Here is a 12,619-nt window from a genome sequence, read left to right as displayed (position 1 = left end):
ACTCACCGTCCTCCAAATAAGAGGAGGAAGAGGAGGGAGGAGGAAGAGGAGGGAGGAGGAAGAGGAGGGAGGAGGAGGAAGAGGAGGAGGAGGATCAGTTTTCCTCTTTGATCTACAGCAGCCGTCAGAATCAGAGCTTATTGATACTAAGAACATTAATACTTCAGAATATTTACTACTAACACTGCTGTACTTTTACTACCAGTACCTGACACTTCAGTACTTTTACTCCTGATACTGCTTACTACATGAAGCTGTGAATACTTCTGTACTTTTACTACTAATACCTCAGTACTTTCACTACTGATACTTGTATACTTTTATAACTAATGCTAGTATCAGTACTAAAAGTATTTAACTCCAGACACTTCAGTACTTTTACAACTGCTACTACTAATACTTCAGTACCTTCACAGCTGATACTTCAGTACTTTTACTACTAATACTTCAGTACCTTCACAGCTGATACTTCAGTACTTTTACTACTAATACTTCAGTACCTTCACAGCTGATACTTCAGTACTTTTACTACTAATACTTCAGTACCTTCACAGCTGATACTTCAGTACTGTTATTAACGATACTACATGACGCTGGGTGTACTTGGGTAATAGTTGGGTACTTTTTCTTGGGGTGGGATTTTAAAGTAGTTACGGTGAGTTTTAAATGCAGTACTTTTACTTTTTACATTGTAGAGGTGATACTTCTGAAGTATCTGAGTACACAGTTGAAGGAGCGACTGAAGGACGTACAAACTGAACTCGCTCTGGAGTTTCTCGTGCTGGCAGCTGAATACTGTGAATGTGACGAGTACATTTCATCGTTAATGCAGTAGAGGCACAGCCGCTGTACTTGTCCTTACCTGTCCGTTTTGGAGTTCATTGAGGCCTTTGCACAACGTCTGATTCTGCGAAAGAGAAAGAAAAAAGAAAAGTACGTAAAAATGGTGGACTGGCCCTTTTAACAAGCTCTTCACAGCCCAGTGTGATTGATTTGATTGACAGATTAAAAACAGTGTTTTCAGTCAGTAACACACCTGAAATATCAAAATATTTCATCACATTGAAAATCCACAATCACCATAAAGAAGCACTGCTTACTCCAGACTCCATTCAAAAAAACAGTGATTTTAGACAGGAGTTGCAGGTCTGCTGCTGCCTCCATCAGTTAGTTTATTTGTGTTATTGAGTGACTTTGGTGTTTCAAAGGGTTATTTCAGATCCAAAACAACTAACTAAAGTGTTTTAAGGAGTTAGTTTGGATCAGAACTAACCCTTTAAAACCCCAAAGTCACACAAAAACTCCTGTGTCCTGTTCTCTAAAATCCCTGTTTTAGTGAATGTAGTCTGGTGTGTGTGCTGTTTGTGGTTAAACCAAAAGGATCTTCCAGGTCTCTCTCTGTAGGGATCCTTTCCATGATGCTGTCACACACTTAGAATAACACTCTGAGCCTGTCAGTGGATCAAACAAGCTCTTTTAAAACAGCCCGTTTGCTACTGGACCAATTCCAACACTTCAGTTTAAAAGTAGTTCTAGGCCAACCAATCAAATGTAGAACAGGACAGCATCATTTATTCACTCTTGTCTGTGCAAACTTTTCCCTGCTTCAGTCTTTTCAGCCTGATCCCCTTCATGCTGCAGCGAGTCCCTCTCCTCCTCGCCCACCCTGCACTTTAACAAACACTAACAGACACTAGTGAAACCTCGGGGGGGGGGGGGCACAAACACCGCCGCACTATCACAGCTGGACCGTTCCCAGCCGGCGGAGGAAGATCTGCGTCTATTTGTCATCTGTAATCTAATGGACACGTGCAGGAACGTCTGGGGACCAGAGCGGAAAAACCGAAGCCCAGCGGAGAAGCTTTAGTTTTTTATTTTTTATTTATTTCCCTCCAGCAGGGCCGGCGGTCAGGATGGAGCGAGGCGAGGAGGTGTGGGTAGTCAGATAGATAAATAGAGGCGGATTCATTCGGTATGCATTGCTTTTCACACAGGGGAAATTTATAAGCAGAGCGCTGATAGTTTCCACATCAGCTGCACTCTGTAGCTGAGTGGCGTTGCGTCAGAGAGAGATTACTGCGCTGCGAGGCTCGAACCATTTTACAACGTCTACACTGTGTTTGACATTTTACTACGTGGACTCGTTCACCGTCTGTGTCTACTGCAGAGGATTATTCTCCCGGCCGAGGTTACTACAGTCATCAGCAGCAGGGGTGGAGGGATAACTGAAGGAGATGACCTCTACCGCTACAGCATCGCCGGCACACGGGGGGCTGGGGGAGGGAATATTCAGTGCACAGTGTTCAACACACTGTGAGAAACACAGCTTTACATTTAGAGGAGAGCTCTGCTGCTCCAGACGCTTTTGGTTTAAACACAAACAGACGTTAAAATCGCCCTCTTCACACACACACCAGACTCCATTCACAAAAACAGTGATTTTAACGTTGCAGAACACAGGAGCTGCTGGTCTACTTTAGGATTTTAAGGTGATAGTTTGGGTTGAAACTAATTCTTTTAAAACATCAAAGTCACACAGTAACACAAACAAACTAACCAAACAAGGCAGAGACAGACCAGCAGCTCCTGTGTCCTGTTCTCTAAAATCCCTGTTTTAGTGAATGTAGTCTGGTGTGTGTGCTGTTTGTGGTTAAACCAAAAGGATCTTCCAGGTCTCTCTCTGTAGGGATCCTTTCCATGATGCTGTCACACACTTAGAATAACACTCTGAGCCTGTCAGTGGATCAAACAAGCTCCTCTGTACCCATTTTCTGTGTTTAGCAAAGTAAAATGACTGTTTTTGTAAATGGAGTCTGGTGTCTGTGACTTGCTAATGAAGTCAGGACCAACTTGCCAGAAAACTTTGACATTTTCTCAACATTTTGATCGTGTGTGTGCTCTAATCTCTAAACTCTGGTGCTTGAGGAAGTTGTTTTTACAGTTTTATGCAGAGTTTTGAAAAGAAAATGGGCAGAAATGTAAAAAGAAACATCTTTTTATGGCCCCACAGTGAGTTAAGTGAGCAGGGAGACGCTGAAAGTAACATTGGAGATGACAAAAATCTATTTTATGCACATCTTCTCCATTAAAAGCAGGAACGCCGTGTGTGTTTGCGTTCATCCTTCATTCCTCAAACATAAATATTGGGTTTGCAGGCAGCAGATCCAGATCAGCTCGCTCACAGGCTGAATCTGCTGCATGTGAACGACTGTTTTCTCTCACCACACAATCCTCCCCCTTCCCCTGAATGCAACAAAATGAAAACAAATGGCGTTTCCCTGCACGTATTTACAGGCAGAGCATCTGTTCACGGCGCACACAAACACAGCCGGCTTTCGCTTTCTTGTTAGCGTTTGGACGGGGAGGCTTTCTGGGGAGAGCATTAGCGCTGTTTGGCTAACTCTGACGGGCTTCATCTCTCACAGCCGCGACCGCCGAGCCTCGTGGGAAGCGGCGGCCACCTGCCCGGCTGCCTCCGAAACGCTCCTCAGCCCCGGCGCGGTCCGGGTCCCACACTCATTCACCGGCCGCCAAACATCTGTTCAGTCAACAAGGTGGAACCTGCCAGGAGCAGGACCCAACTTTTCAAGGTCACGGGCAAAGGTCGTGGAGAATTCAAACGAGTGGAGAAAGACGAGGTCTGTCCCCTCGTGGTGGCACAGACGTGTGTCCAACATGGAAACGGTTCATCCTCTGGGAACCATGAACACCCACAGCAGAACCATTTGTCAATCATTTGTCTTTTGATTGTGTCTCGTCTAATGTTGTAACTCTTTATTTGGTCTGCTGCTTGTTTAGTCAGTGCAGCGTTCTGTATCGTAGTCTCTAAAATCATTAAGGTTCATCCTCTGGGGACCATGTCCAAGGAGGAATCAGCGCTGAAATGTCTCGTTTGTCAGGTGGACGTCTGGGCCCACACACATTTTAAGTTTCTGTTCCACTTTTGAGTTGAATATAAGATGAAGATTTCATTCTTTTGCCACTTATTCACATTTTTTCATTGATTTTCGGACTGAACAAAACCAAACAGCAAAAAACTAACTAACTAAATAAAGTAACCTGTGTGTTCACACCCACAGGGTCCCTGACTGACGACAAGTAGATCCACTTTTCTCTTTTCCCGATGTGAATAAAAGCTCCGCTCTCACTGGTCTGTGCTGAATAAATAAAGGTTTACACACCTACAGCAGTACTATGGGGAGGTCAGGGACTTTTCCACCGAATGTTGGGAAACATTAAGATGTTTAGTGGTTTGGTCACAGACATAGTGTACTGCTGGTGTGGTGGAGAAGACAACCACAGGTGACTGGAGGTCTGAGGAGGAGGAGGAGGAGGAGGAGGAAGAGGAAGAGGAGGAGGAGGAGGCGGCGGTCTGGTCCCTGGTGTGCCGGCAGCTGATGGCAGCGTGAGGCCGAAACATGCTCCGACATGCCAGCGTTCAATTAGAGGTGTTCCTCTCACATGCTCACAGCTCGGGCAGGAGAAACAGCCACTTAGTTACAGAGAGAGCGGCGCTCAGGACGCCCGTGGATACTGTTTCTGCAGCGTAATTAAAAGAAGCTCCTGGAAGCTCCATTTACCAGCTGCTCTTCTACTTCTGCAGGAGGAAACATTCATCTCTGCAGCAGCGACGGGTTCTGACTGAGCGGGATTCTCCAACAGCAGCTGCTCTGACGGCTGTGTATTCCCCTTCTGATAGTGTTCGGACTGCATTCTAACATCCTGTCACTTGACTACGAGCCAATAAACCTTTCTAACTTCCTGATGAGGCCCAGAGCCCTCAGGTCACCTGCTGCAGGTAGAGTCCAATAAATGAACTCCAGAACTTTCTTAGTGTCTACATTTATTTATCCACATGCTTTTATTGTCTCTTAAGCTTTAACTCTTGATTTTCTTCTTCTTATTTATCCTTTTTTAACGTCCCTGTCTTGTTTTTCGGTTCCTGTGAAGCACGTTGAATACTTCAGTGTCTGAAAGGTGCTCTCTAACTTCATAACTTTCCTCATATGGTCACTTGTAATGTTTCTGGATGGAAATCAGCCTTCTTCTGAACGCCAGCATGTTTACATCTTGTCACATTTGCACAGTTTTTCCTCAGAATAATAACCGCTGCTCTGTGATTCTGTCTCAGATCCAATAATCACTGGATGTGCTGGAACCTTCTGTGGCTTCAGGGGAACATTAAAGTATTTGAGACCAAACATTTGGACTAATCACAGCTGAACCTGAACAGTCTGAACTGAAGGGCGACTTAACCCTGCTTTTCTTTCCGCTAGCCGCTCTTATCTAACATCTTAACAAGGACGCTCTGTAGCAGATGAAGCTCTCAGCCGTGAACTTTTCCTGCACCTCACTTGACAAACAAACGAGCCACTTGCTGGGCTTTCACCGTTTCTCCGTGAAGAAGACGTCTTCAGAAAGAGGCCGACGGGACCCGAAGGACCCGCAACACATCTGAGGCCATCCAGGCAGAGGAAGGAGAGAACACACTCAGGCTTTCACTTTTCACCGGCTTGCTTTAAAACCAGAGCTCTGAGCGCTGAGAGATGCTGTTCGTGTCCAACGGGTCACCGCGGAGAAGACGATCGGCTTTGTGCCGCAGACGACACGCGGCGTCGTTGGTTTCTGCAGGCAGGACGAGTGTGTGTCTGTGCGTCGGCCTCCCGCTTCATCTCCGAGCTATCACGCAACAAATTGCCTTTTCATTAGATGACGGTAAATGAAATTGTGCTCCGACTCTGCTGCTGCTGCTGCTGCACACGTGAGAGGGAAGTCGTCCACGGCGGGATGAACCGCACATCACTGTACGGCACAGCAGGACGTGTAGAGGTACAAAACTAACCAGCACATGTTAAAGGAGGTCTTTTTAGAAGTGGTCCAGTAGATCACCTCAGCCTCAACTGCACCTGATCACAGTAGGTCCACTAAAAGAGCTTGTTTGATCCACTGACAGGCTCAGAGTGTTATTCTAAGTGTGTGACAGCATCATGGAAAGGATCCCTACAGAGAGAGACCTGGAAGATCCTTTTGGTTTAACCACAAACAGCACACACACCAGACTCCATTCACTAAAACAGGGATTTTAGAGCTGCTGCTGTGTTTGGTTAGTTAGTTTGGGTTGAAACGAATCCTTTTAAAACACCAAAGTCACACAGTAACATAAACTATCACCGTAAAATCTTAAAGTAGACCAGCTGCTCCTGTGATCTGCACGTTAAAATCACTGTTTTTGTGAATGGAGTCTGGTGTCTGTGAAGAAAACGTTTTTTTGTGGTTAAACAAAAAGGATCTTACAGGTCTGACACACCAGACTCCATTCACAAAAACAGGGATTTTACCTATTAGGTGCTTCCTCCATCAGTTAGTGTGTCTTTGGTGTTTTCAAATGTTAGTTTGGATCAAAAACAATATGTACAGAACATACAAACTCCTGATGGATGTGCTCACGTTTATTTATCTACTCTGAACTCCCAGCATGCCCAGCTCTTCTTCTTCTTCTGCTGCTGCTGTTTTGCCGGCAGAATGAGCCCTACAGCGCTTCTATGTCTATAACTTCCTCCACTTGGTCATCACTTCCTTCATCCTTGATTTTGAGTGCCAGAGATGCATTATGGGAAATGTAGGATCCAGTGTTTTTGGAGCTACGGCCTAAAAGTCAGGAAATCTCCACCTCTGCTGCTTCGATTGTGGTTATTTCTGCCTCTGTGAGACCCCCCCCCCCCACCCTCTCTTTTTATGGCACATTAAACCTCGCCGCGGCATCCTCCGCCGCCGAGCTCGGGGGCCTTTGCTTTGTCCTCGGTGGGAGGAGATGGGAGGAGTCTCGTGTGGTCGACAGACACAGAAAAGGTCAATGACACCGGCGTGCTGCAGTGATAAAGCTGCAGACAGAGCGAGAAGATAAACCCTGCGTCGTGTTTGTTTGGCTAATAAAAAGTCATCGTTTGGCCGTTTGCGGCGGCGGAGGAGCCGCAGGCGAGCGCAGCCATTAGCATTCATTTGAATTACATGTTTCAGAGGCTGAATACCATCAGAGAGTGTCGAACAGCAGCTCTGCCTCCCCGAGTCTTTCTTCTCATGTGTGCAGGAGCCTTGTTATATTTGGCATGTTGCTACGGAAACTAGCCTTCGTTTAAGGACTATTGTTGCCTCTTCTGCTAACGTGGAGAACAAACTGTGCAGAGGCTTTTCTTTTCATGTCTGAAGTATCCCTTTGACACGGAGCTCAGGTGGAGGAGAGTTAAACGCCGCTAAAGAGCTAAAGAACACAACAAAAAAAACACTAACTGTGGCGAGCGAGTCATTATTTTTCATTAAGCAAAGCTGCACAGTAATCACTCTTCCTTTTTTCCAGGCACAGATTCAGCTGACCGTTGAATAATGTGCACTGAACACACACACACACACACACAGGCCTCAGAAACAGCCCGGCGCCTTCAGGGCAGCAGCGCCACTTCAGCTCCCTCCAAATAATTGGGTTAATTTAGCCGTTTAGTGCGATGACGCCCCGGGACGGCGCCCCGAAAAACTCCACGGCGGCTACAACAGTTGTGACAAACAGAGAAAATAAAAAGCGGCGGCTCTGACTCCACACTGCTGCTGCCGCCTTTATCTCTTCTTTCTCTGGGGCTCTTCTGTGCAAACCCCATTTATTTTTAATTGCTTTTGTCCGCATCTTTGTTTACGTCTCTGCGGCCTCCGATAAGCTCGGCAATAATGGGAAATTAATTTGAATACATTTACAGAGGTAGCTAAAATGTCAGCCCATAAAATAAAACTCTTTGCTGCAGTGTGCTGTGATTCTTCTTCTTCTTCTTCTTCTACTGTGAAGCTCCTCCTGCTGCCGTCATTAGTTTCCTGTTTAGTTTTCCACCTGCGTGCTAACAGAGCAGCTGGCGGCCCTGACAGGCTACGTGTAAACACAGTGTATGTCAGAGGGCAGCGGAGACGTATCCCCGCCGTCTGCCCCGCAGAGGCCACCGGCGCCGGGTGTCAGAGCCGGGCGGCGTTGAAACCAATAAAGTGCTCGACAGGAAGTGAGGAGCGCTGAAAACATGGCCGCCTTCATGTCGTGGATCCGTCAACCCAAACTGATGAAATCAAGAAAAACAAACTGAAAATGTCCTTTTTTGGATATTTTCAAATTAAAACTAACTAAAACTAAACTGAACTTGTTATAATTATTATCAGTCATTCAGTTATAAACCTAATTTGCTCCATATATTCATAATATTTTATTATTTCTGTCACTGAGTGATTTCACCTTTTTTTAATCCAGATTATTTCATAATCTAAATGTTTTAAGGGCCTGACGAGGTTCAAAAAACAACAACCAGCATTTCAAAATAAAGCAGCAATTAAAGGAACGTCAGCTACAATTAATTATACTGTAAGTTTATGTCTTGTCAATAACTCCCAGCAGCACTGGTGTAAAATGTCCTTGTATCCCGTCACTCCAGGTAAGAAAGCGACAACAAAAACAAGGAAACGCAGACTCGCAGTATGAAAACTGTGTCCACACCCCTCTGGCCGTGTGTCTGCTGTGATATTAGTGTTTACAAGTCACATGACCTAAACACTGTCAGGAAAACCACATTTCCTGCTAAATTCTGCTTTTATCGGCTGACGTTTGGAGGGTCGCACCGCTCTTACATACTACAGCACCCATAAGCCTCATCTGCCTGTTGCCATGGAGACAACAAAGCATCTCACAGGCAGCTCCTTCTTGCTTTCCACCTTTCCTCCTCCCCCACCCCCACCCCCACCGCCTCATGATGATGCATTCACGTGCAGCCGAAGAAAACAAACAAACAGGAGGACAGACACTCCATGCAGAACTACCTTGTAGATTTTGTAGTTTTTAGCCACTATAAACACATTCACGTGAACTGGGGCTTTTATCGCCTGTGCCCCCCCGCCCCTCGTTCCCCTCACCCCCCCCCCAACCCGCCCTTTTCACTCCAACACTACGTCCCGTCGCTGCCTTTCACCCATCACTCGCGGCGACCTTGTCGAGGAAAAACAAATTAAAGTCCCATTTATTATACGGCGCTCTTTGTTAGCGCCTGACTGGCAGCACAAGGACGCCCCCCCACCACCACCACCCCTCCCCCAAACCCCTGCCTCCTCAACCAACACTCCATACAAATTATTCAGTTTTTATTTAGCTAGTTTTGATCAACTGTTTGCTTTCAGCGGCACAATAGTTTGTATTCTTCCACGCACACTGTTGAATATTAAAAACACTTATTTTTTCAATGGAGTCTTGAATGGAGCCGACGTGCCTCAAGAGCACTTCCTCCGCCGGACCGCCCTTCATCTCAAGGTTACTCCTGAGCCGTTCCACCTACACAGACCTCATGATCAACCTTTAACTGCCCCCCCGTCTTATGAAAAGTGAGCCACAAAGGTTAAAGGATAAATCCGGAGTTTTCCTCTTGTCTAAAAATCCCCAAAAGGAGCCGATGCAGTCTGGATCTGTCGGAAACTTTTCAAGGTCAAATTCAAAACAAAGTTGGCTGCAGACACAAGCAGCTCCTTTCCTGAGAGGAAGTGATGGAAAGATGCTGACTGAATGTAAGAGTTTAGATGGAAGTATAGTAACAGAAACAAACTAAGAGACTGAGACAGCAGCAGACCAGCAGCTCCTGTGTTCTGAGAGGTAAAATCTCTGTTTTTGTCAATGTAGTCTGGTGTGTTTGAAGCGACAGATGTTGTATTTACATTTAACAGCAAGATGGCCGACCTGTCGAATCCTTTTTGTTTAACCAGAAACAGCCCTCTTCAAATTCACCAGACTCCATTGATGAAAACAGGAATTTTACCTCACAGAAGACCAGAGCTGCTGCTCCACTGCTGCTTCAATCAGTTAGTTTGTTTGTCTTATTGTGTGATTCTGGTGTTTGAAAGGGTTAATCCAGATCAATATAACACACAACAATACAAACAAACTAACTGATCGAGGTAGCATAAGAGCAGAAACTGCAGTAGTAAAATCCCTGTTTTTGTGAATGTAGTCTGGTGTGTCTGTAGGGATCCTTTCCATAATGCTGTCACACACTTAGAATAACACTCCTTTAAGTAATGTACACATTTCTTTAAGCTCTTTAAACTGAACTCAATCTTGTAAAGAGTGCACATATTTAAATGGTTAAAGGCTGGTTTGTACTTGTAAAAGGATCTGAAAGTCCACAAAAGGAACCTGCGATCCCGACAGGAACACGGCGGACGGCTTCATGACTCAACCGCCGCACGAATCTGCATTCAAGGACATTTTTTCAGGCCTTGACTGTGGAAATTCAAAGACATTCTCCCGCTGCTTTTGTTGAATTATGATTCTTAAGTCAACGGTTTCCGCTCCACTTTAGTTACCAGGCAACTTGGCAGCACATTTTAAGTGAGACGTGATTAAGCAAACATATTATTCTCCCCTCTGAAAACACATTTTCAGTTCAGGCCTGTTAGTCTCTCCACTCCTGCTTCTAATTCCTCACGTGTAGCTCTTTATCCGCTCACAGCTTGTCATTGCCTCTGCAAAATTGTGACCGTCTCTGCCGTCCTGAAGACCTGGGCGCAGTAAAAACCTACTCGCTGTCGGCGGCGGCGCCCTGCAGCCGAGCAAATCTGTCAAAAAATAAATCCCGGCGGAGGAAAAGGCGACACATTCGCGGCTCTAAATCTCAGCGCAAACCAGGAAATCCCCTTTTTCAGTTTGGATCCCAATCATCATCAGCAATAAACTGTCATGTTGCTTTATGCATGTGTGTGTTTGCGTTCACTGTGAGCGAGGCCCAGCTTGTACGAGTGTGTTCCCTCCCAGCGAGCAGCACTTTATTTACACACACACACACATTTTAAAAAGCATGGCAGGGCTATTAATAGTGTGGCAGCACTGATCTCTCTCTCTAGTTTGAGAGGAGACTGCATACGAACCATGCCATCTTCTGGCTGCAGCAGAGAGGGAAGAGGCTGAACGGAGAGGGAGGGAGAGAGAGAGAGAGAGAGAGAGAGAGAGAGAGAGGGAGGGGGAGGAAAAACAACAAATCACTGTCGACATGCGAGCCGGTGTGGAAGTGGAAACAGAGACGCTGCTGCTCACAGACGATAAGAAAGCAGAGACACAACGCTCGCTTTCCAAAAACATCTTACTCAACATCGTGTCCTCCTCTGCAGTGACTGTGCGAACATGCACAGCTCATGTTCATGTTTATTAGCCCACTTCAGAGCCCTTAAAGGGTGACTCCAGTGTTTCTAACCCCGGGTCCCATTTTTACACATCCTGGGTTCAAAAAGTGTTGGAACTGGTCCAGTAGATCACCTCAGCCAGCAGACACCAAACGGGCTGCAATGGCTGCAACGTGATCCTTTGGGACAACTGCACCTGATCACAGTAGGTCCACTAAAAGAGCTTGTTTGATCCACTGACAGGCTCAGAGTGTTATTCTAAGTGTGTGACAGCATCATGGAAAGGATCCCTACAGAGAGAGACCTGGAAGATCCTTTTGGTTTAACCACAAACAGCACACACACCAGACTACATTCACTAAAACAGGGATTTTAGAGGAGAGTTGCTGCTCATATGCTACCTTGATCAGTTAGCTTGTTTGCATTGTTGTGTGTTATATTGATCTGGATTAACCCTTTCAAACACCAGAATCACACAATAAGACAAACAAACTAACTGATTGAAGCAGCAGTGGAGCAGCAGCTCTGGTCTTCTGTGAGGTAAAATTCCTGTTTTTATCAATGGAGTCTGGTGAATTTGAAGAGGGCTGTTTCTGGTTTAGCAAAAAGGATCCTACAGGTCAGCCATCTTGCTGTGAAATGTAAATGCAAGTTAGCTAAATGTCAGTAAATCAAAGATGGTAACTAGCTGTGTTGTGTTGTAGTTTACACCGTCTGTCTCTTCAAACACACCAAACTCCATTGACAAAAACAGTGATTTTACCTCTCAGAGCACAGGAGCTGCTGGTTTACTTACTGTGACTGTGACGGTTGACCAGCTAATCCAGTTTCTGCGAGGTAAAATTACAGTTTTTGTAAATTAAGTCATGTGGTGATCATACACACCAGACTCCATTCACAAAAGCAATAATTTTATCTTGCGGAACGCAGGAGTTGCTGGTCTACCTCTGTCTCCATTGGTTCGTTTGTTTGTGTCATTTTGTGTTGCTTAAACATTGTGTGGCATCCGAACTAAGATTTTAAAACACCAAAGTCACACAATAACACAAAAAAATCTAACTGATTGTGGCAGCAGTAGAACGGCAACTACCAGGTAAAATTGCCGTTTTTGTCAATGGAGTCTGGTGGCTTTGAAGAGAGCCATAGAGCATCATTAACCATAACTAAAGCTAACAGATTAGCAGCAACTTCCTGCTCTCACTACAACAGAGGCGGCCATTTTTTTCAGGCCTCCAGTCTTTGTTCCCGTCCGTCCACCGGCCCTGTGGCCCCCGAGCCACCTGTCTGCTCTGATCTCTCCCCAACGGACGCCGTCTCCCGGTCAGAACGCCGCGCAGGTTAGCCGTGAACGCCGGCTGCTCCCAGCTGAAGCTGTGACTCACAGGTCAGCGTAACCCAGCAGAGCGAACAGGAGGAGTATGGGTGATATTTTTAG

The 12,619-nt window shown here is 45.8% G+C and overlaps 1 protein-coding gene across 1 annotated transcript in view; it reads right to left on the bottom strand.

The window, feature by feature from the left end:
• phf21b (PHD finger protein 21B) overlaps positions 1 to 12,619 on the bottom strand; it is a 79,396-nt gene that overhangs the window by 40,973 nt on the left and 25,804 nt on the right. The window contains exon 3 of the mRNA XM_070854205.1: positions 863 to 907. Within this exon, the coding sequence (XP_070710306.1) occupies positions 863 to 907 (45 nt within the window). The remainder of the gene's footprint in view (positions 1 to 862; positions 908 to 12,619) is intronic.

This window comes from Pempheris klunzingeri, chromosome 22 (assembly GCF_042242105.1).
Source record: "Pempheris klunzingeri isolate RE-2024b chromosome 22, fPemKlu1.hap1, whole genome shotgun sequence".
NCBI classification, from domain to species: Eukaryota; Metazoa; Chordata; class Actinopteri; order Acropomatiformes; family Pempheridae; genus Pempheris; species Pempheris klunzingeri.
This window is presented reverse-complemented; position numbering and strand designations above follow the sequence as displayed.